This window comes from Neopelma chrysocephalum, unplaced genomic scaffold, assembly GCF_003984885.1.
Source record: "Neopelma chrysocephalum unplaced genomic scaffold, ASM398488v2 Primary Assembly neopelma1_82, whole genome shotgun sequence".
Taxonomy (NCBI): Eukaryota; Metazoa; Chordata; class Aves; order Passeriformes; family Pipridae; genus Neopelma; species Neopelma chrysocephalum.
In genome coordinates, this window is record NW_020897744.1 from 4,645,567 (window position 1) to 4,669,861 (window position 24,295).

Here is a 24,295-nt window from a genome sequence, read left to right on the forward strand (position 1 = left end):
CATGGGATGCTACTGTTGACATGGTCTGTTGGTTAGAGAAACACTACTACATGGAACACTTCTATGCAAAGCAGCCTCAAGAAGCAGAACCTCCTGCTGCTATTTTAGGTTTTTCAAAGAAAAGTATAATCTCGTGAACAGAGTGAAAAACAAGAGAGGTCTCTCTGAGGTCCCAGTGCTGGCCCACCCTGGGCTTTGCTGGGTGAGGTGTGATAAATGTGTGGTGACTGACTCTGGTGCCTGCTCTCCTGTGCTGTAAAATCCTGCTGCAATAACAAAGCTGGCAGGAGGGAGCCTTTGTCCAAATCTGCCTTCAGCAGTGACTTAAGTAGAGGTGCTGGACTTGGTACTGCAGTAGTTGAAGTGTGTGCAGATAATTTTGTTAATACAGGTATAGTGAGTCTGAATGGGTCAGGGCTTACTTTTATACCTTCCAATGAAGGAGTGTGTTAGTGCAAGGCAGAGTTGTGTCTCCCTGTAGTGGCAATTCTAATGTATTGCTGAGCAAGGTTACCCAAAAGACTGTGCTCTCAATGTGCCCTTTTGTTACTCACACAGAATGAGTTTCTGACTCCTTGGTTATTTTGAGGTAAGAAATAAGAAAAACTGTTTAGTTTCACGGTACATCACAATATTCAATGAGCCTGTCCCTTGGGAACACAGAGAGCTCTCAGATCTTAATAGAGACATCTTTCAAATGAGATCATTAATGTGCATATATCTGGATTTAGGGCCAATGCAAGCACTTCAATTTTTGCTTGCCAAATTTTCATTTTTGGCTTCATTTTCTTCCCACATATTCAAAGAACTGTACCACATGGAATCCTTTAAACAATAGATGGGATAACATAATTTTTCAATTGCTCTTGAAAAGGTTTTTAACCACATAAACTATTCCAGGGTTCGCTAAGAAGTTACCATTGCAAATAATGTAATTGTTCCAGACTGAATTCCTTGCATTCCAGAATAACTTTTGAAGCAAGGAGCATGACTGGTTTGGGATTTTTAACCAACCTCTTCATGGTAATACTTAGATGAATGTAAATTTTCTCCAAAAGTTTTGCATTAAAGAGAAAGGACCAAAGCCTACAAACACTCATAGCTGCAGAACTAATACTCAATGCTAATGACCCATCAGTCTCACCAGAAGGAAAATAAACATTTAAAAATTAGGAAACTCTGAACACTTTATTTTAAACAAATAAAAAAAAGTGAGAAAAACAGTAGAAAAACTCTGCCAAATATAGAAATAAAATAAGATAAAGTGCAAGCAGTAAATTCTGGTTGTCCTCTTCCCTTTTGCTTAGAAGGACAAGGCTGTTACTTGCCTTTTGAATGAGGCCAAGGCTCCCTGTCCTGAGGCACCGAGTCCCTCCTCAAAGGTGTGTGCAACTTCTGCTTCCCTGGCCTTCACCTGAAGTTAAGAACACACTTTTTTTTCTGGTCATATGTTTGCTCTCCACATTGGAACCATTCTTGTTGCACTCATCTAAAGGTGATGTCATTTCATGGTTTGTCCAATGGAAACTGTTACCAAACTCTTCACCTACAGGTAGAGTCACCTGGGAGAGAGGAAATCAGCTCTCCCACTTGCCGAGGCAGAGTGTCCCCAGTGCTGTAATTCTTTTCTTCTGTGAGTGCACTGGAGTTTAGTCTCAGCAACCCACAAAGCTGCTTCCCAAATCCACCTCTTTACTCAGCTTTCTTGGATTAATTGAATTAAGCAGTGGGTGGTTTATGAGTTGAACTCCACTGGGGAGCAGGGCCTGTAATTCACTGCAAACTCCCACCGTTCAGGGCACAGCAGAATCAAACTTCTTTGTGGCCAAAAAAGCAACAGAAATGGGAAACAGCCCAATTCAGAGGGTCTTTTTAATCTCCATTTTGATTCTGTGATACAGAATCAAAATGCTTCTCATTTCCCACACATCAGCCTGTTTCCACTGGATTCACACCAGATGTAGACTTGGCCTTGCATGTCCAGAAATTTAGTTTATCTTTTTAAAGGCTCTGGTTTTTGTAGAATTGGCTTAGCTGGAGTATAAAACAATAGTATCTCGTGCCTTTCAAAACTAAAGGAATTGGATCTGTATTTTATTAGCCTCACTTCCTGTGAATACAAAGCTTTTGTGATCATACCTTCCTCAGTTTGATCACAGTCCTGTCCCTCTGATTATCAAGGGACTTGCTGGAGTGTGCAGTGGCCTCCTCCAAAGCTGTGCAATTTGTGGCAAGTGGCAGTAAAAGGTATGTAATTGGGTCCTATCCTGACATGGACTGGGGACATAGTGAGGGTAACTCAGCCAGAGCTGGGATCTGGGACTAGTTTCAGAGATAAGGATAGTGATCAATACATTCTTCAAAGCCTCATGAAAAGAGATGCTTCACTTGAGGTTAAAGAGCCCCAATTAAAGGAAAAGAAAAAAAAAAAGGTAAAAGCAAAGACCTAGAAAGAGAAAAATCTTTCTACATGACCAAAAAAAATAAGCAGGAAAAGTTTAATTTGGAACTTGAGCATCCATATGCACTCAAGTCAACCAACCACAAGACAGAACTATTAGGAAAATATTTAATTACCTCTTTCTCCACCCGTTTATTTTCCTCTGGCAAAAAGAAAATACTTCTTCTCTCCAAGTTGTGTTGTGTGAATTATTTCACTGTGCTCTTCGCAACCAAACAACTCCAGTCTCACTCAGCTTCTTCCTGGACTTCAGCAACCTCACTGTGTTCACACTCACTGCTTGTCCCTGGATGTTACTGTTCAAAGAAAAGCTTCAAACTTCTCTTTTTCAGAAACCCTACAGGATTAAATTTCAGGCAGACTGCAGAGGGACAGCTGCTCCTCCTCCTGTACTAACACAGCACACACTCTCTAGGAAGATGTGTCTTCCATTCACTTGTGTCTGCTGCTGCTGAAAACACCCATGTTAGACTTGTAGGCCAAGTATATTTGATAAAAATTCATGGGATTTCAGGAGAAGCTTATTCCAGAAATAGTCTCTGCTCACCTGCCTCACTGGTTCCTTAATACTGCACTTGTCCAAAATGTGCAGCCCAGGGATTGACGTTCAGGACTCCTGGTCTCTGCTGGTTCTGCACTGCAACAGAGCTGTTCCTCTGACTGCAAACTGCTGCCAAACCCTCTTCACCTCTTTGAAGATTGAGCTGAGTCATGTTGGGAAATCCTTGGAGATCAAGGCTATAAGAACTACAAGTGATTAGAATTAAATGGGACATTCTGGGAGGCGCAGAGGAAGTTACTCAATTGTTCCAGGTTAGAAGACATTCTGATAGATACTACTTAAACCTTTGCCTCTGTCAAGTCCAATTACTGTCCAGAAAAAGCAGGAAAGATTAGGGAAGAACCATATATATAAAGCTAGTACAGCTCTAGATGGAAGAACAAGAAGGAAAAATAAAAGTACAAGCCCCTTGAGGGTTTTTATACTCTTCAAACTACATACAAAACCCATTTAGAATGTAAGCTCAGGAGTTCTAATAAAGGTTTTGAAATGTTGCAATTCTAATTGTCAATTGAAGTGATGGAAGTGATACGATATTCATTCCTTAATAAGCACTTGTAGGTACAACAGATATCAAGCTTGATATTATCTTACTTTCTGTTTGCAGCTGGAGTGATGCTGCACTCAGTTTGATCCTGGACCATGCAAAACGTGCCAGAGTTTTGCCTCAACATGAACCAGATGAAAATAAGTGCTAATGTGGGTACTTTGGGGTACCCATATGAACACAGAGCAGGGCAGAGTTTCAAGAGCTCAGTTCCCACAGGATTAGGTTTTCAAAGGGATTTATGTGTTGAATGCTTGTAATATCCAGCTACCTGTAAAAGAGCCTAAGCAGGAGCTAAGAAATGTGTAAATGTGCCTCAAGTGATAGATGCTTCATCCTTTGATCACCTTGTGACTAAGTCAGCAATTCTGTGAGCCGTTGGCACTTCTGGGTTTTCCAAATACCCATAAAAAGAAAGCCCTACATGTCTCAAGTTGGGAACACTGAGAAGTTAAGTCTTTAGTTTAAGCCTGCTTTTTACAATGGCAAAGACTTGAGAAGATTTACCTCAACTGATTGAAAAGGGTAAACCAGAATAATTTTCAAAGATTCCCTATTTCAGGTTTGCATTTGGTTTAACTGAGCAAAACTTTATTAGGAAATGCAGAATCCCATGCCTTGCTATACCATGTATTTTTACAACAAGGCCTGAAAAACTGTGGCTGTAAGAGAGACTGAGTTTAAAAGGGATTGATTTTAGGGTGTGTGAGCCATAAGAAAGGCGAGTCGTAACAGATCCTGCCCATGACAGGATCTGGTATCATAATTTCCACTCTAACTCTGCTTTCTGTGATTTTACATGAGCTCAAATGATGCAACTCTACCATTTTATTGGTAAAAACCTAAAGTTTAGACACGTTCTCCCAGTTAGGTGGAAGGACTAAAGCCTATGAACACAGACCAAGCACAGGTGCTGGGGAAGGGACCCTGTGGCTGGTCAGGCTCCTTCCACTGCCCCCCTGGTTACACCTCAATTTTTAAGTGTTCAAGTGTGACAACTATAGTAGGTCAGGCATTAATACACCAATTTCCATACCAAGTGTGTAATTTACTGATAAAACTTTCTGATTGTTTACAAATCTCAGGTGCTTCCTTCCCCATCACATCAAGGAACGACTGGACGTGGCCCTCAGTGCTCTGGGCTGGTCGACAAGGTGGTGATTGGTCAAATACTGGACGTGATGGTCTCAGAGGTGTTTTCCCACCTCAGTGAGTCTGTGACTGTGGGGCAGAATAGTGTTTGTTGGTGTTGCTTAAACCGATTTCCTGAATAATAAACACCAACTATACTTTTAGGCTGCAGACCCAGGGGCACGCCGCTGAGGGGAGAGGCCTGGGTGGGGACCCTGGACAAGCCACCACCACCCTCACCCTGTCCCTGTCCGTGTCCCCAGTCCCTATTCCCAGTCCCTATCCCAAATCCCAATACCTGTCCCTGTTCCCCGTTCCCAGTCCCTATTCCCACCCCCTGTCCCCCTCCCTGTGCCTGGCTCCAGTCCCTATTCCCTCTCCCTGTTCCCTATTCCCAGTCGCAGTTCTTCTCCCTATCCCTGTCCCCAGTCCCTATTCCCAGGGCTGATCCCCTGTCTCTATTTCCTGTCCCCCGTCCCTGTTCCTTGTCCCCAGTCTGTATTCCCAGTCCCTGTCCCTCTCCTCGTTCCCTGTTCCCTCTCCCCACCCCACTCCCAATCCCTGTCCTCACCCCGCTCCCTCCCAGCCCCGGCGGCCGTTCCCGTCCCTCACCGCGGGCGCCTGCGCGGGGCTCCTCCTCCTCCTCCTCCTGCTGCTGCTGCTGCTTCTTTCCTCCTCCTCCTCCCGCCCGTCTCTCCTCCCCTCCCGCCGCCGGCAGCCGCTGCTGTCACGATGAGGCGGAGGAGGCGGCGGCCCGGCCCGGCCGCTCCCGTCTCCCTGCCCGTGGCGTAGCGGTCCCCGCCCGGAGGAGGCCGCGGCGGCGGCGCCCGCCCAGCCCGGCCCGGCCCGGCCCAGCCCAGCCCAGCCCAGCCATGGCCCAGCCGGGCCCCAGCGCCCCGGCCGACGGTACCGCGGGGGGCGGCGAGGCCTGCGCAGCACCGGGCTCGCCTGGGGAGCCGCGCCGGCCGCGGGGCGGGGAAGGCGGCCTGGCCGGCCGGGAGCGGGGAGGGGTCCGGGGAGCTCGGCCGCGGGTGGTTTTTGGGGCTGTAAATGTGGAGCGAGGGTAGCGCGGTGCTGCCGAGGAAGGGGAGCCCAGCCGCGGTGTGCGGGGGGAAAGAGGCCTCCCCGCCCTGCCGGGAGATGTATCCAGGGGTAATCCGCCCGGTGGGACTCGGTCATTGGTTCGGCCGCGGCAGGTGGTGGTGGGGTGTGCCCTGAACCCACCTTGGGAGGGTTCAAAGGGTGCTCGGTGTGGACGGTTCGTCCCTGTGCTGGAAAAGACAAAGAAAAATGACACGTCTCCTCTCAAGCTGGTATCTCTACCTGTGCAGAAGGAAGCTAAGCTTTCCCTGATTGTTGTCGTGGGAGGGTCATTTCTGGCTGGTTTGGGAGGAATTACAGACGTTTTTTACAGTGGAATAGGTTATGGAACTGTGTGCATATTAAAAAAAAAATACTGTAGGTATTGCTTAGCTTGGAAGGTGGGATGGAAGGGACAGTGTTTAGTGTGTGGGATGTATGGGAAGGGGTGGGGAAGCAAGAAATCTGAGTTGGGGCTGGGCATAATGTAGATACAGGAGAACTGGAGGGATGTGCAGAATCCTGAAGGATTGGTGCTTCCCCAGCCTGGGACTAGGCCAGAGCTCTCCTCTTCTAGAGAACAGTTGAGTTTCCCTGGGAAAGCACTCTGCTAGAAAAGGGCAATGATGTATTCTTAATTATGCATGTCTAGGGAATTATGTGGGCGCTTTTTTTTTTTTTTTTGGTTGAGTTACACGAGAAAGTGCTTATCCTCAGGGATTTCAGGATTTCAGGCTGCCTTTTAAAAGTTTTAATGATGAAGGTGCTTAGATTGTGGGTTTTCCCCTGCATTAAGGTCAGTGATTGCTTGCTGGCCTTTGAGAGCACTGAGGGGAAGGTGGATTTCCTTGCTGTCATGCTTGTAAGGTCAGCGTTGTATGGGTTGTTCTCGTGTACTTTCTGGTGAATAACCATTGTTTATTGTTCTTTAGCCTGTTCTTCTGAGAGCTGCAGAACAACTTCCAACAAAATTTCTTCCTGGCTCTTGCAGGCTGTCTGACCACAGATGTGCAGTGTCCAAATGTTTGCTGCCTCTTGGCCAGGGAAGGTAGTTGTGTCTTAGTGGTACATTAGAAGATGCAAGTTGGGTAGATTTTTGTTGTTGTTGTTGTTTAAAAAGAAGGCAAAAAAGGTGCAAGTAAATTTAGTGATTTGATAGGTTGGTGAAGTCTGTCTTGTAGGAGGTATGGTTTGATGTCTTTCTCCTGCTGTGGGGAGATGAGGATGCTGTAAATAAGACACGTGGCAGAGGGAACTGGCTGCAAGTTGGATGGGTTTTGAAAGTGGTTGCTGTGTTTCTACACTAAGGAATTATAGCTCCTAAAATGGCTCCTCTCCCCATCCTCCTTTGGCTGTAATAGGACCAGTTTGGGGTTTTTTTTAATCCACTTTGATTACTATCCTGTTGTTCTCATCTATGCTGGTTTTATTTGTAAGTAACTTGCCAAAAGTGTGCCTTGAAACTCTGTTCTGTTTTAATGTGGAGAGAATTGAAGAAATGAATTATTTACTATTTTTAGTTGTCTGCCCTGCATTTATTGCTTAAAGGAGTAGTATAACCTCTGATTTAAGATTACATGTGGCAAAATAGAACTGGATTAGTATGTTCCCCTAAGGAAAAATAATGGCTTTTTGTAATTACTTATATTGATTATAAATACCTTATGCATTCTTTACTTGTGCAAGACATATCAGCTAGGATTTGTGTTGTGGAAAGCAAATATAAAAGAACTAAAATTTCTACTGTAGTAGAAATAATATATATGGAACAACATGAGAGGACTATAATATAAAATGTGTCTTCTATTTCAGAACCTGTACTGGATGGAAAATGGGCCCAAGAATAGGGGAAGGAATAGTGCAAAGAAATAGGAAAAGAATGGATGTCATGTGCTGCCCTGGGTTTGTACTTTGGATTAGTGTAGACTTTAATAACCCTCTAATCCGTTGTGTGGGGTAACAGTTTCTATATGATAAGAATCACAGAGAGGCCAAGTGCAGAGTCCTTGGTGCTGGTGGAGCTTTGTGAACTGTGAGCTCATGATGTTGACCTGTGTTGCAAGTGGGGGCCTGCTGCTTACTGATCCTGGCCAAGGGGCTTTTGGGGAGATTTAATTTATATGTGTTGTCTGGATTGCTTGACCAGAACAGTAATGTCTTATTTTTCAAAATATTTTTGTTTTGAATATCATACTCAAAATTCAAACCTCTCAGCCTCCCTGGGTTTAGTTTGAATCTGGGTGCTTGCCATCTCTGAAAATAAGGTTACCAAACAACATGTTTTGGCATAGCTTTTCCCTCTCAGAATGCTCAGGCTTTAGTATAATTCCCTTTCTCATTTTTGGAAAATGCTTCAATGAAGGAACTGCAGTACCATAAAACACTAAATCTTCAATACCAAAGTTAATTAGAATGATATGTCAATTATTCAACTCTTGCTGCGATAAACTGAAAACCATTAGTACAGTCAGGCTGATAATTAGCATATCCATTGATATTATTCAGTGATAAACTGTTAATGGCACAGTCTATCAGATATTTTAATAAGAATTTGCAGAAGGAATCAATCCAGTATTGGAGTAACTCGTTCTTCCCCCTGTGCTTAGGCCAGTAAAAGTGTTTGTGGTGGGAGGATGTGCCAGCTCTCAGCCAAGAGAGCTGCTGGGCTGTAGGTAGAGGATTGGAGGGCGTTGTCATATTGATTTTGGTGCCACCAGCAGCACCATGATCCTCATTGTGTCCCTGTGTCAATAATCCAGGATCCCAAAAAGAGCTGGGACTTGCTGGCCCCGTGCTCGTCACACCCCAGGGGCTGAGCATGAGGGACCAGGGATGTCAGAAAATTAAGTAACAAAACCTTAGATGCTTTTATGTTTCCAGTTACTTCCCTTGCAAGTGTGTCACTTTAAAATCAAATGGAAGTATCTAAAAATGCTGTTACTCATCTCTGGGCGAGGTGTGGTTTGGAGGGGACTGGCTGTGAGTGCTGATGTCCTTCTCTGCATTGTTGATGTAACTGTCAGATGTCAAAACCTTCTCTCTTGGGGAGGATCTTCAAAATTGTTGGTACTTCTCAAAAATTTCTTCCCTCACATTCATTTTTCTTGGCTTATTATTATTTACTTGTTCTATTATTAGTAGTTGCTGATATTACACAGCAAATATATTTTGAATTTAAACCCACCAGCCTTCACGCTTTTTGTTTTTAGGCTGTGTGTTTTTCCACGTCAGTTCAGTGGACAAATCTGGAATTTGGTTTCAAAAGCAAAACACATACCTTGAACATACGTGTTCCCACCTTTTAGAATTTCTAAGGGAGTTTTGATCCACTCAGCAGGTCACTTTGCTCCAGAGTGGAAATATGCACATTCAGGGTCTTTTCCTGTTGAGGTCAAGTCCCAAATTTCTGTCTTAATTTTGAAAAGTATTACGATTCTGATCTTTATAATCACCTGTTGATTTGCCTGAAGGCACAATGAATATACTTGAACCTGTGGACTGACTCTCTATTGTATTTTGAACGCTGGAAGATATAAATTCTTTGCCCATTTTTATTGCTTCTTGGCCGCTTCACCGTCGTCACAGAGATGATGGACTTACTAAGTGTTTTCTTCCCTCCCTGGCCTGGTGCCTCGGGTTGCTGAGCTGCTTTCCCATAGCCCTTGATGGGTGGAACTAGTTTGTATGTGCTCCCTTGCAAGTGATTGAAGAAGGAATTTTGTTTAAAAACTTTTAAGAAGCTAAAGCAAACAGTGTCTGTCAGCGTGGGAGTGGACCAAATCCCATCGGCTTCATCGTGGCTGATGGTTGAATAGGACACTTGCTGGGCTTCCAATGCAGGCACTTTATTAAAACTGCTTCTCAGATGTGAAGTTTTCTATACTAAATTTAGGTATTTTAACTACATACTTTTCTTTAAAAAAAAAGACCAAGTATGTAGCTTAAAAAAAAAGAAAAAGCAAAAGCCTGAGGATGAGGTTATGGCTTTACTCTGCCTGAAGTCTCCCAAGATAAGAACTGGTAACTTTGATAAGCAGCACTTCTTAACCAGACCGCTATGAAAGCCATTGTGTGTGTGTGTAATTCAGAGGAACATCTTTCACACCAAACTCTGATGCTTCTGAATCATTCATAGGTTTTACTTTCAGAATTGGGTTTAATGTCTGGTTTAGTGGTGGCTGAGTTAACTCTGCAAGTTATTCTATAAATAGGGGAAGCATTGTCTCATTTTAGTCATGGCATAGTCAGTTAAGCATGATGATGAATTATCTCTGGAGAAATTTAAGTCATTTGATATTTTTATATAAATTGACATAGGAAGAACAAGTGAACAGTGCACCCTTGGTTAATATTTCTGTGTCTTTCAGAAGGAAGAGCATTGCTTGAAAAAACTTCTGGGTTGTCCTGTTGCTCTATTACAGTGCCTATAGTACCTTAAGAATGCAGAACTTCAGCATGACTGGGGATATAATGAGGAATTGTGTTTATTTATGTATATTTTCTCGTTCATGTCCAGTTCTGTCAGCCACAACTCCCCTTGGCACTCAGCTGACTTGTGGTGGTGCTTCTCCCCTTCCTGCCCCTATCCTGTGCTCGTCTCCCCAGGCCTGACTCCTCCAAATACAATGAAGAAGAAAAATAAGGCTTTTCAGCCACCCTTTGTGGCTCTTTCCATCTCCCCTGGCAATTTCTGCTTCCACCCAGGGCAGCAGCAGAACTGTGGCCTTGCCTGACCTTTGGTCTCTGGTTTTTCCGCTCTCTCCGGTCAAACACCAGTCACTTGACCTTGTCTTGGGCAACCCCTGCTCTTCAGCAAGTCCTGTGCTCTCCTCAAACCTCCTTCCCAGTCACCACCTCAGCTTCTCTAAATCTTGCTGTCCCTCTCACTGCCTTTTGCAGCCTCTGTGGGTGTTCCTGTCCCTTGTCCTTGTTCTGGCTGCTCTGCTCTGCAGGATCACACCCCCATTCTCCATTTCCTCCATCCCTCCATTCTTCCTCTTCTAGAGAAAATCTCATGACTGTACAAACTTCCTCTGTGAAAAATGTCTTTTCTAAACAGCCTGGCTCCCTGGCTGTGTTGAGTCTTAGCTTGTTTGTTGTTTTTAAAATATATTTTTCGTGATTTAAGATCTCTCCAGGTTCTGCAACTAAGAAAAGAAGATCTCCTTGTGCTTTACTCTTGGTATAGAGCAACTACTCACCTGCTTTTCAACCCTGCCTTAGACACGTTCAGGTTCTGAGTGTTTTCACAGAACAGATTATAGAATTTTGAGGCAGTCAGCTTCAGTTACCTGTTCATCATGAGGTTGGCTGAAATCTAATTCTTTAATACATTGTTATCTTTATTTATAAACCAAGTGCCTCACAGATGGCGAAAATTAATTGCTGGAGGTTAACTTATGCCCCTTGGAAAGGTAGAAAATATAAGTGTTCCATCTTTTGGCTATTGGAGGGGTTCTGAAAGTTACTGTAAGTAGAGAGCAGGGCAGGAAACACAGAGTGCTGAGATCTGCTTGTTTGGTTCTGTGTGCAGTTAAGAGCCCTGTCTTGTCTTGTGTGTCTGGCAGTGCTAAGGACTGAAAAATAACTGAGATCTCGGAGAGAAAAAAAAAAGGCAGCCTGATTTTTAGTTACTTAACAAGCAAAAAGCACCTCACCTTACTGTGGTGAGTCACACTGAGAAGAAATTTAAATTCAGGTGGGATTTTTTTTTTTTAGTTAATATTTATCTTCTTGTTTATATTTTGTGGTTTCTGAAAATGTCTTTTAGTAAAGCTAGGGAGCAAAAATGCAGTAACAGGCAGAAGTTATGCATGGCAAAGGGAATCAGAATCAATACCTGGAAGACAATGGAAGCATTAACTGTGTGTGCTCCAGAGGGAATGGCCTGAGGTGGGAGGGAAGGATTACCTGAGGATCAAACCAGACTGGATTTGTCAATTATAGCAGTGTTCCCACGCCTTTCAGACAGTGACCTGCATAGATTGTATGGCTTGTGCTGCATCTTTTGTCAATACATAATTGCAACAAGATTTGCAATGCTGCTTAAATGGCAACAAAAGGGAGGAAAATGGAAAACAAGAGACTAAACAGCCCTTTCACTGTTTTTGTCAGTGTTTCCTTGTGTAACTGTTCACCCCCCCACTTGTGCCTTGAGAGGGTAACTTTTTGTGTTTGCATGGGTGGTCAGCACTGAAATCCTCCCCAACAGAAATTATTTATTTTAATCTGTGCTCCATCAGTGCAAAATGAGGAGGCAGCACCATGGTTGGTTGCTTTAAAAAAAAACAAAGCAGTAACTTGAAACAGTAACTTAGATACAACCACAGAGTATGAAACAGTCCTTACATCTGTGTGTTGAGTGTCATTGGCTTAATCTACACAGGAAGAAACACAGAGGAGTGCTAGAAGTTATGGCTCAAGCAATAATTATTTTAACCATCCACAATAAATTTCCATGTCTGGTATCCTTTAAGGAAATTGTCTTTCCTGAGGCCTACTGGAGTTCATATTAGACTCCCATTGACTTCAGACACAAGAATCAGAACATTCATCTTCCATTAACAGCAGCCTGTGCCAAAACCCCTCTGATATATTTTATCTGTGGTGTTACTGGGTTTATTTTGGTGAAGTACGAAGCATAAATTTGGCTCTGTTAGTTCAAATCATCTGACAAGCTGGCATCTTTATGTGATAATTTAAATTTTCTGTTAAAGATTGGTTTCAAGTGAGGTTTTCTTAATTGCCAGCTCGCTCTGTCTGTTTATATCTTCTTCCTTGTGCCGTATGTGGAGCTGTGTGTGAAATTAATGGGAAAGCAATTAAGCCAAACTCGGAATTCTGCGCCTGAGTGACGCTTCTAGCTGTGAAAATATCAGAGCTGTCTGTCTGGTCTTCACAGCTTCTGTCTGAGTTTTAGATGAAACTGGAGATAAAGATGCTAAATCTCTAAGTGGTGTATTAACTCCTGGTGTTCCAGAGGGTACTGAGGATTGCATTGAGCTGATGATCCATTGAGAAGGGCTGTAGTGGCACTTTACAGGGTCTAATCAAACTGCAGTTTTGTTCAAGCATATTTGCTTTCAAGTAAGAGTAAATGTGAGCCCGGCCTTTTTCTGGAATACAAATGTTTTCTGATATGTTTTTCTCTACAGCCCTAGGTTTTGTACCAGTCTAAACCCATCTGTACTGGAGACACCCTTTCAGCTGCACTTGTTCAAAACCCGAGTGTGTCCAAACACTGGGGGGAAATCTGAGCTTGGGAATTTGCTTTCTGATACCCATTAAGTTTGTCAGCTTCCCCTGGAGAGTCCAGTGGAAATCAGGATTTGAGGAAGGTCATTTATCACTTACCAATGTCAGTCATCAAGTCTTAAAAAGTAAGTTCTGCCGTATGACTGCACCAATCCCAGTTGCCACAAGGCAGAGTGGGGGACAGCAGGAAGGCCAAGAGTGTTTCTTTTGGCAGGCAGCACTTAAGTTAAACTGATTATCAGGCTGTACCCATGGGCTGTGGTTTCAGGTTGCAGCTAAGCCAGTCTAGAAGGTTGCTGGTGCTGAAAGGAGGGTTCCTGCTCTCTTCTTCCTCCTCCCACAGTCGTGTTTCCATCGTTTCCTTTGGGCCAGCTCTGCACAGTGGACCCACCATTGAGCCAGTTCAGCTCAGACACCCAGCTGAGAACTACTCACTGCTGAATTAATTAGTTTAATTCATTTAGTGAAAGGCCTGAGAAGTGTTTGAGCTGGTATAAAGGAAGGGTGGAGACCACACAGTAGTACTATGAGTGTCAAAGGGTGCAGTTCTGGCTCTTTTTCACAGTTTACTCCAGTCTGTGCTCACATGAGCCCTTGGTATATTCTCAGCTAAGTCATGAGTGTGGTCTGGTTTGGACCTGGTTTGACTCACTCCCCTCCCACCCCCCAAATTTCTGCTCTGATCCTGTCCCTGCACAGCCTCAAAGGTCTGTGGCAGGATGGGAATAAAGGCACAGGAGGTGGGAATGCTGAGTTACCCTTTCACATGACCACCAGTACATACATTGATTTAAAATGATCATCACTGCAGGCTTAGGCAACTCTTCCTGTTCTGTAGTGCTTGTACCCCTGGCATATTTTAAAATGTTTCAAGAATTTCATGCTGGAGGAGGATTTTCTTCCTTTTTAACAGTTCAGGATTCATTTAGGTGACAAGTGGTAGCAAAAAATATGAATATATAGAATCATGGCAGTGTTTTTTTGTCAAGAAATAGATTATGGAGGCTTGGGGGAGTACTAGTCTGTTGTTCTCAGGGAACCTATTAAATTGCTGTAGAAACCTTACTCTAAAGGATAGGAGCTGTATCCTGTTCCTTATCAAATAAAGATGTTAATAATCTTTTATTATTTCTCATACTATATTTATCATCACAATATTTCCATAAATACATCTGGCAACAATATTTTCCAGGCCCTTTATTAAGATTTATATCCTTTAAGTGACTGCTCTAAGGCACCATGTTTTCATGCCTGCAAGCTGCTCTTCTGACAACTGACATTTTCAATTTACTATTCCTTGAAAGTGAGTTTTTACCTGTTCCCTTTCCCTCTTTATTCTCTGTCTACCAATTTGGGTGGCCAAATTATATAGGAAGGGGCAGGGAACCACAGTGGGAAAGAAATCTGGTGTTACCTCCCTTTTGTGGATGTTGTTCAAATCCATAGCTTCGGTATGAATTGCTGTTGTTTCTGCAGCTTTTCTGGTACTTGTAAAATTACTCTGGTGCTGTCTGGTAGCTGTGCATGTGGAAGTGATTTTCCATGCTAATATTGATTATTTCAGCTTCTGAAAATGTCCACAAAGATGCTGATTTGCTTTAAATGACAGTCCCCTCATACCTGTAACAATGGTAGATTAACAGAAGCCATTGCCTGTGTAAATTCCACAAACACTGACATGTTTCTGGTTTTATCTGCATCATTTTCTTGTTACCTTCCTTTCAATTTTTAAGTGTCATCAATTTGTTCTTCCTGCTCAGGAATTGGGAAGCAGAGTATTTGGGATGGTCTCAAAGCTACGCCTCAATTGTTGTCCCTATGACAAACAGCACAAGATCTCAGACTGGTGGTATCTGGGGGAATTTTTGAATTAATGTAATGGTTTTCTTTTATATATTAACTTACTTCATTAAAGAGAACAATTCAGTAGCATTGTTTTATGTTTGGGTTTTTTTACCTGAGATTTGAGTCATACTTTATTCCCATTTTCTTCCCAGAAGAGGACAGCCTTTAATAAACTGTAGGCGAAGTGATAAACATATTATAAGGAGTCACAGGGATTTTTTCTCCCTCCCACTGCAAATGAGTCAGCAATTAAATTATCTTGAAAGAAAATCACTCCTGAGTCTGTTGTCTGGGGTTAGCAAGTGTTTACATTTTAAAAACAGTTATATTAGTGGTGTTCAGGGTGATAAATTGTGTAAGGGGTCTCCTTATAGTGAAGTGCATATCAGAACCTCTCCCTAAATATCTGTCAATATGAAATATTCTTATTTTATCAGAACAGCAGGTTTCTGATGGTTTATTAAGACAATCTCCTCAACTTAAATTTTCTTTTTCTGGCAAGATACACTGAAAACCTCCCTGTCAAGTGTAATTGCCACGTGAAATAGTCTAATCCTGTTCTGGATTTTCTGGTTATATCATACAAATGCTGAGAGGTGGTAGTGTGGACAAACTTGGCAGAAATATCCCTGTGTAATATGAGGACTCATTCATATTTTCAGTGTTGTTGTGGTCAGGGAGATTTAAGTGACTTGACATTTTGGGGGACTTGCTTTAAAATGCTGTGACAGGGGAAGGGGTGACTGTGCTGGGGCTCTGCTTCCAGGCTGGAGGAGCCTCTGTGTCTCCTTCAAAGCCCTTCTGTTGGTGCTCAGCTCTCCAGGTGATGAGGTGGGACAGGCGTGGTGGATGTGTGTGACATGTGGTGACATGTTTGACAGCTGAATTGTTTAAGCTCAGAGGTCTGAAATGCTCAAAAAGCTTTGCCCGGGGATCAAGTCGGGCTGTGACTGCAGGGGGTAGAGATCTACCTGAGCTGGCCTTGAGCTGGCAGTGGTGTGATCCAGCACAAGCTGTGAAGCATTTTGGAGAATCTTCCCAGTTCTTGGGTAATTCTCCTTCCCTGAGTTCTGTGCTGCCATCACATTGTTTGCTCAAGCACTGACTGGACTGAGTAAATGCTCTCAGCCTGGAGAGTAAATAACCCCCTCCATAAACCCAAGGAGACACTGAGCTTTTTCTTGCAATCCTTTTCTTTAAAAAATTGATCCTCCTGTAAAGAGCAGTTATAAAAAAGAAAAATTGTGAAAGTGGAACAAGACACAAACACTGAGGGAGCAGGGAAAACGCTGGTGGTTGTGATGAGATTGGTAACTCTGCTCTCTCCATTTTGTGTCACTGTAGATGAATTCAAAGTTCACCAGACTGTAGCTTGCTGCTGGCTTTTGAAATACTCTGATATGCATTCAGGCTTAGCAGCACTGCATTTCTGAGGAGATTCACTGCTGGTAGCAGCGGGATGCAGCCAAAATGCTTTCCATAGGATTCCATCTATGGTGATGTCCGGTCGACTTTTCCAACACTGTGATTCATCCACTGCTGCCCTATTTAAATTATTCAGAGAACTGATGAAGCACAAAGCATGGTTGAATTTCTTGGAAAAAATGCTAACCAGTGGTGTTTTCCTGAAATTTTAAGAGGGATTGTTCTCCCCACACACCAAAACATCAACGGCAGAAATTAAATAGAGTAAACATAGAGTAAAAACCCTTCACGGATCAAGTTGAGACTTCTGTGGAGAAAATTGTGTGCACAGAACTGAGAGGTCTGATGGCAATGCTGGTTAAAAGGAAAGAACCAGCTACTTTGCTGGTAGGGAATGTAGGAATAGCCAGGCCATAATGATGGAGGTAGAGGACTGCCCTTGGGAAGAAATGATGCTTTTGGCAAATGAAAGATGAATTACTGGAAAAACATTCCACCTCATTTTTGTCAACGTGGACATACATGATTAAGTGCACTCCCGTGATACTTGATGTGACTGAGCACTGTTCCATTGCAGTGCAATGTAAATAATGTTTAACTGAGCATAAATTTCAAACTGGACTTAAGTTCCCTGAGGTCAGAATGACTAAGTTTGTGGAAGAGGTGAGGAGCAGTGTTTGTCCCATGGACTGGGCTTATCAAAACTGGGAGTCAGGTGTGTGATTCCCCTTTACTGAGTGCAGGGCATGGAGATTTGGACCCCAGAGCAGCAACTGCCTGGTTTTGTGTCCAAGAAAGAAGATGAAGGAGGCAATAACAAAGCAAGGAAGTAGTTAACATGTTGTGAGAGCTGTGAAAAAGGAGAAAAAGTGGGAAGCAGAAGTGGAAAAAAACAGGGAAGGAGAAACAGTGTGTTGGCTTTTTTTCCCCCCCATGTAATTGTGGATGAAGATGTTTGCTGTATAAACATACTTTGGGGGAGATACTTATTGCTGTGAATGGCTGTTTATTTACTGTGCAGGCTTAATTAGGCCTTTTAAAGGACCCTTTTTCTCTTCCGTTTGTTCTTGTCCTCATCTTGTGGCTGCCCCATCCCTGGAAGTGTTCAAGGCCAGGTTGGATGGGGCGTGGAGCAGCCTGGGATAGTGAAAAGTATTGGGGTTGGAATAAGATGGTCCTTAAAATCCCTTCCAGCCCAAACCATTCTGTGATTCTTGGCCGTGTTATAGAAGAGAATCTTTCCATTTGTTCAAACACCTCAATTTCTTTAGGTTTTAATTATTTTTATGTGGTGGCTCTTCTTTTTTTCTTAATGGAGGATGTCATGCAGTGCTTATCATAAAAAAGGAAAATAAAGAGTAGGAATAGGCATCACTGAGACTCCAAGTTATAGTGGAAAGGTGTGTTTGTCGTTCAACTTCAATGAAAAATAATGTTACTTTCAAATTTTAATAGTATATTGCAAGCTTCCACTTGATGCCAGTGGAGTATTTATAATGTGGTTGGGTGTTTGTAACATCCCAGTTGAATATTTTTAATCCTGCAGTCGTTGATTTACTGCAATAAATAAAAAGATACTGTAACAGGTATGATGCAGCAAGGCTCAGTTCTGCTGTGTGCTCCCTGCAACACCGAGTGTGTGTGGCATTAAATCGGTACTGGGTTGTTTGCCTGTGAGTGTTCAGTCAATAGAGAACGAACTGGGGATGTCAAATAACCTTCAGCTGCACAATAAACCAGAAATGGTTGGATGAATGCAGCAGTGTCTCTGAAAACCCCAAATGGGGAACTGAGCTCCTTCTGCAGAAGGACTCACTGGTGGCGACGTTGGGCAGCAACGGCCCTTCTGCCGGGGCACAGCTGGGGGGGACAGTCACCTGGTTTTCCCCTTTTTATAGCTGAGTTACCATCACTGTAGGCAGTGAAATACTCTGAAAAAGGAGGTGTGACAGTCTCAGTGCAGAGGGGTTTGTTGCCACTCTGAAAACGAAGGTGGCAGGTGGGCGGTGGGGGGAGATGAAGTGAGGGGAGAGCGTGGTGACCACTGAGCTCGAGCCGTTTGTCCTGGTGAGTGAAATGCTTGATGCTTCCGAATGAAAGTCTGAGAGAAGCAAGTAATTCTTTTCTTCCTTTTTTTTTTTTTCACTTCATTTTGCTCTGCTGCTGCTCAATATCTGTGTGTCAGGGCAACTGTTTTTCCTTGCAAAAAGAGCAACCCACATTTCCTAAGTCAGGAATTGCTTCTGTTCAATGTGCTTATTCAAAGAACCATAATCTGTTCCTCTGCTTCTGAGTGCCTGGTGCAAACAGCTGTATGGGAGTTGTTGTAAGAGTGGGTAGGGTTGGGAGGTTGGTTGTTCTTTTATAATCAAACCCTCTTTGAATAAAATAAAGAAAAGCTTTTTGCAGTCTAAATACACGTCCTGGTGGCAGACTTCGATGAAAAATTTATATGGTAACATAATTGTGGCCCCAGTGTGATGTCACAACAGAGGAAAATTAGTACCCTTAGGAAATAAGCAGCCATATATTTTTATTTTTATTTTTCCTTACTTTTGTCTTGACAGGAAAAGAAAGGTAGAAAATGACAGAAAATTTATTGTACATGTAAATTTTTCTCCTGATCTGTTTTCCTATTGCAGCTGTGTAGGGCTGAACTCTTGATGTCATGTTTGACACTTTTAAATATCAAGCAGAAAGCTTTGTGGCATTAATTTTATAAATAGACCTAGTACTCAAAAATAGTCTCATTGATAATCAGCTTTGTCTGTCTTAGTTCTGGAATGGTCCCTCCATGTTTGTGTAACAGAAACTCTGTCATACATAGAATTTAATCCTTTTTGGAGCTGATCTGTGGAGCAGCATATAAATAACTAGTCAATAAGAAATGTGTGTTTGTTCCTGTGTTTTCCTAGAATTGGAATTTCGCTGTGTAGTAGGTTAAGAGAAAGTTGTATATTTTTCACTGGAGTTTCTCTCTGTGTGTCCCAGTAGTTTCATGGTTCTCCTGTAGATTGATGACTCTGTTCTGAGATGAATTTTGCTGCCTTTCTTTTGGGTTAAGATACATGATAACATACACTGTGCTTTGCTGTGATGTCAGGGGGATGGGGATTCCTGCATCTGACCTGTTGTGTCTCTGCAAAATCTGTGTTCTTAGACAGAAACAAAGCTAGTAATTTAATTAGTGTTTATAATTCTATCATCAGCATTCTATTTGTCCTAATAATCTGGGGGAAAAGTGCTATTTAGAGCTAATAAATTCTTGACCCAAGGGGTTTCTGGTTTATGTTTTAGTTTGGCATATCAATTTCAATTTAATTTTTTTCTCAGTGCTATTTCAGGAGTTAAGAAATTGGGTCTTCAGGGTGTTTGTTTGTTTCTTGATGACTTAGGGCCCTAAATAGGAATTTAGGTCTCCCACAGTGCTGCTCTTGGGAATTACAGCGTGTTCCCTGCCTGTTCTGATCCCGTGTGTGACACGGGATCCTGTTTCAGTCGGGCACAGCTCCCCCAGAACTGCCCATCTCTGGGCTCTGTTTACTCTACACCTCACTGGTGTTGTTAAACATTGATAGTGCCTTCTGTGCTGGGAATGGGAGCATGGGGACAGCGCCTGGAAAACCAGGGAATGCTGACGCTGCAAAATGTATGTTTGGCTTTTTGGTTGTTTTTCAGTTGATACCCTGTGATGGCAAATAAGTTCTCTGTTTCAGCTCTGTTACAGGCCTGGGGTGAGTTGGACCTAAATTTAGAGCGAGAAGTGAGTGATAAATGACAAAGGGCTAATTGGAATTCTATGAATGAGTCCATTTCCTGCCATTGACTCCAATTCCAGGTGGACTTTAATCTGTGCCATGTAGCCTGCGGGTACCTGTGTCTGGCAGTCTGGGTTTGGGAAGTGTCTGTATGGCTGTGGTACAAATTATACCCCTGAAGAAGAAAATAGTTTCTTTTTGAACTTAATCACTTAGCAGAAAGGTGGCAATTGCCAGTCTGTCTTAGAAAATAAGACTTTTACTTTTTGTGCACGTGCATTTGAGGGGGTTGATGTTTATTGTCCTCAAGTTTGTGCCTTGTACCACTGCAGTGGGGGTGTGCCGAAGTCTGTCCTGAGCTGTACATATGGCACAGGTGGTAAAACCACTTTAAACTTAGTATCTAAGTAGAAAGGATGTTCATGCACAGCTGCAGTGATGCATGACCTGCAGTTGAGGTCTTAAACTCTGTGGTTTTTTGAATGCTTGCAGCTGGTCCTGACAGCTGCCGGAGCTCAGTTGTGGTGGGGGTTGATTAGTTATTTATTTATTACTTTTTAGACATACCCACCAGGCTGCAGACAGAGGGAACACTGTAAAAATGTAAATATTTAAATTTCATTTCCTTCGGGGTGACTCTGCCCTCCCTCTTTCTGTTTGGGCGGGAGGATTTAAAAAGGATGAGTCTGTTCTTCCTCCAGCTTAAAGCACTTGAACTTTCTGCTCTTGAGGTGTCCTCTTGTCCTTCCATCCTCGGCAGAGGCAACTCTTACTTTTGGAAGAACTACAACTCTGTTGTATTGCACAACAGCTCCTGCTCTTTGCTAAAGGAAGATGGAAAGGGAATCAAGTAAACAAGGAGTGCTCCAATCGTCTTTGGGAGCTCGAGGCTTGACTGATGTTTGCGGTTGATTCAACTTTCAGAATCACTCATTGTGGAATGGAACAATTGATTTGTGTGGTTTTAAAACGCTGTGTGCAAGGTGAGGGATGGTTTGACTGTGTGCACGTTGCTCAGGGCCCTGGATGCTGGCCCTGGACGGTGCCCCTGCCCCTGGCACAGAGCTCCCTTAGGCTTTAGTGCCTCTAAATGTTCCCTCCTAGAGGTTAAACTGAGCTCAAGCCCAGCTCCTCAGAGCCCAGCAGGGCTGTGCAATGGGATGTGGAGGAGGTGGCTGTGGCTCTCCAGCTGTGGGGAGCGGCTCCTGCATCGCCCTCTGGCAGAACTCAGCCAGGAGCAGCAACACAGGCAAAGCCTTTCCCTTCGGAAGACTTCAGCAAGTCATCAAAAGCAACTCTGTAGCCTTGGGAAGTGCTTTTGCTGCCTGGACCTGGCTCCATGTGTGCTGCTTCCTCCCTGATTTTCATCCAGCCACTCTCTGAACACACACTTGAAGCTTTGCCTCAGTGTGTCTTTGCTGCAGGTTCCTTTTGTTTGCTGGAGAACACTCCTGTGCAGTTGGCTTTGAACTTTGAACCCCCACACAGGGGTTGCTGGCCAGAAAAATTCATGTGTTCGTATTTAAGGTGATAAAACCCCAGGATTTTGGTAAAAAAGCGACATTAAAATTTCTTCAATCCTGTATCTACGTATATCTTTTATTCAGATATCAAGATATAAGATATATTAAAAATATATTTCATATATATAAAGATACAATAAGATATAAAGAGATATCAGATATAAAGATATCTCATTAATATATCTTTTATTATTTATTGTGTTATCCATTTTATATATATTATTATTATTATTATTTTATATTATATCTACATATATCTTATTCAGTACAAAGTTGAGCACATTAAATGCTGTATTTTGTAACACCATAAGCCCTCATAACCAGCAATCAGGAAAACATACCTGTGCTCTTAAAAGATCCTTTTGTTTATGTCTGCTCTTATTCCACGTCATCTAGTACTAAAAATAAATATAACTCACCCCATCTCAAAGGCATCGACCATCCAGGCTTTTACCACTGTGAGCTCTGGAGCTCATTCCAGCTGCTTTTGAGTCTAAATGTTTGGTGCTGAAGTCTGACTATGTTGTAGTTGTGCTCTATTTTCACAACTTGCTTTTGGTGGGAGCGCATTGGGTGGGAGCTGTAAACACCTCTGGGGGATCAATATTTTACGTGTCTCGTCTGTGCTGTGTAGGGGCTGTAGCTGAAGTGATTCAGCTTTGCACAGCAGAGTTGGACCATGTCCACAAAAGGCTTTTGCAGAACAGACAGAGACTCGTGTAGGGGAATGTTTTTTCCCCGGTGCATCCCAGCAGGGGGGTGGGTTTGGTCCCAGCTCATCTGTTGTTTCTGTTTGGTGTTGGAATTGTGAGCTGTGCAAGGTGAAGCTGCCACCTAAAGCAGAGCTGTACTTCTTGAGGTGCAAAGAAATTGCTGTTGCACAGGAAGGACAATATTACAGGGTCAGGAGTTGTGGGGGGTCTTTGTACCGTCGTACAGTGGTGGTGTATTTTTTTTCAATTATAAGCATGTTGTAATATGCTTAGGTAATCTGTAGGTAATTTGTGGACTTCCTACTCTTCCCTCTTTCGTTGTACTGCTAATGTGGTAAACTCTGGGAAATAGTGTGATGTTTGTGTGTCCTTGAGGATTTTTACCTGCTGGAAATGAGGAGACTTTGATCTTATAATCAGTTACTTTTCTGTAGATTGTGGTCATCTCCTGGCAAACTTCTCTGAATGTAATCTCATTCATCTTTTGGTGAACATGCAGAGCTAAAGACTGGATAGATAATGGCACCTAATTTTTAGCTTATGGGTTTTCCTGTGCTTTGTTCTTCCCTGGCTGTGAGCTGAGCTGCTGTCACTTTGTTTTCTTTGACCTCAGCCTCTGGGAACTTGGTGCTTTATTACTCAGCCTTCACACACCGCTCCTGTGCCTCATGACTAAATTCCCAGTGTTTTGGAAAGAAGCACCAATGGAAGAAAAAAAAATCACCAGAATTATTTATGTTTCTTCTTTTGCTGTACATAGAAAATTGTGGTTTTCTTTGGGAGATTGTTTCCTGCAGAATTCCCTGCCCCATCTCCAGTGCCCTGGAGATGTCTAATTACAATTAGGTGCTACAGTCTAAGAAAACTTATCCTCCTTTATTCCTCAGAGGACCGACTAGTTTTCCTGATATATCACAGGGCAATGGCTGAGCTAATGATGAAGATATTTTCAAAAGAGTGAGCCCTGAACCTGAGTCTTGCAGAATGGGCTGCCTGGATAACTGTTAGTGACGTACCTTATCTTGTGTTTTATTTTTAGTTGCTCTTCTACAACGAGTGGCAGAATTGGAAAAGGTCAATGCAGAATTTCTGCGCACAAAGCAGCAACTTGAGCAAGAATTTAATCAAAAGAGAGCAAAATTTAAGGAGTTATACCTGGCTAAGGAAGGTAAGTCCTCAATTCTCTTCAAATAATCTCTGTATGAACAATAGGCTTTTAAACAGGTATGATAAGAGCATAAGAGAGAAGCAGAGTAAAATTCAATAGGTGGCTATTTAGCTTCCTGGAATGGATTTTTAGAATTAAATTTAAGGTTTTGCCTGCATGGATAGGAGTCAGAGCAACTTGATGTCCACGCTGAAACTCCACCACTGAGTTTTAATTCTGCCTGAATTCATTGTGAGCTCATTTTCTCTGAGCAGCAGCTGATCTGGGAAGTGGAAAGACATCTCCTGGCTGCTGTGCTGTTTGTGCTTTCTGGCCAGCTTTTCTGTGTAGCATTAATTTGTCTTAAATTTCCATCTGAGGTAGGCTGTAAGCAGACAAACATCATAAAAGTTTTAATACCAGCCAAGGGCATCTATTTTAATAACACAATTTATAGGAAAATTCGAACCATATGAGCTCAAATATCTGATGAAGAATTGGAGAATAGAGATAGCTGTTCTTAGAGCCAAATTGATTTATTTCTATTTCTGATGATTTTCCTGTCTTTAACATATGAAAGCAGAGCCAAAAAATAATGCATTAAGACTGCAGCTGCTGTATAAGCTTATGAGAGCAGAAATACAACAGGCACAATGCAGATCAGATCATACAGAAAGCCTATTGCTTGGTGTTTTAGCAGCTGGATGAAAGGAAATTTTAAGATATACAAGGCACTACTGATGAGATCAGCAATAATTCTCCCATTTCGGTACAGTCAGAAAACAGAAAATAAAAATAAATTGTGACAGGGGAAGAAAACAAAAACAACTTTCACATGTACTGAAGTGA

General features: G+C 42.7%; 1 protein-coding gene and 1 long non-coding RNA gene across 8 annotated transcripts in view; one reads left to right on the forward strand and one right to left on the reverse strand.

Annotated features, from left to right (window-relative positions):
• Nucleotides 1-1,328: 1,328 nt before the first annotated feature.
• Nucleotides 1,329-5,233, reverse strand: LOC113971245. 5 transcript variants are annotated; one of them, XR_003535487.1, is made up of 5 exons: nucleotides 4,647-5,233; nucleotides 3,009-3,208; nucleotides 2,578-2,909; nucleotides 2,140-2,267; nucleotides 1,329-1,414 (listed from the first exon to the last, which is right to left on the reverse strand). It is a non-coding gene; the product is annotated as an uncharacterized LOC113971245 (long non-coding RNA). The 5 variants fall into 5 exon arrangements; XR_003535488.1 differs by having other exon boundaries at nucleotides 2,140-2,262; nucleotides 2,578-2,912; XR_003535485.1 differs by having other exon boundaries at nucleotides 2,578-2,912.
• Nucleotides 5,234-5,446: 213 nt separating this feature from the next.
• Nucleotides 5,447-24,295, forward strand: part of RABEP1 (rabaptin, RAB GTPase binding effector protein 1) — a 46,892-nt gene continuing 28,043 nt past the window's right edge. Inside the window, exons 1-2 of one of the 3 annotated variants that reach the window (XM_027690950.1) lie at nucleotides 5,447-5,607; nucleotides 23,339-23,467. In XM_027690950.1, coding sequence (XP_027546751.1) covers nucleotides 5,574-5,607; nucleotides 23,339-23,467 — 163 coding nt within the window. In that variant the 5' untranslated portion in view covers nucleotides 5,447-5,573. Of the gene's footprint in view, nucleotides 5,608-7,649; nucleotides 7,684-19,981; nucleotides 20,040-23,338; nucleotides 23,468-24,295 lie in introns of those variants that run through there. The other 2 variants (XM_027690951.1, XM_027690949.1) reach the window with 2 other exon arrangements.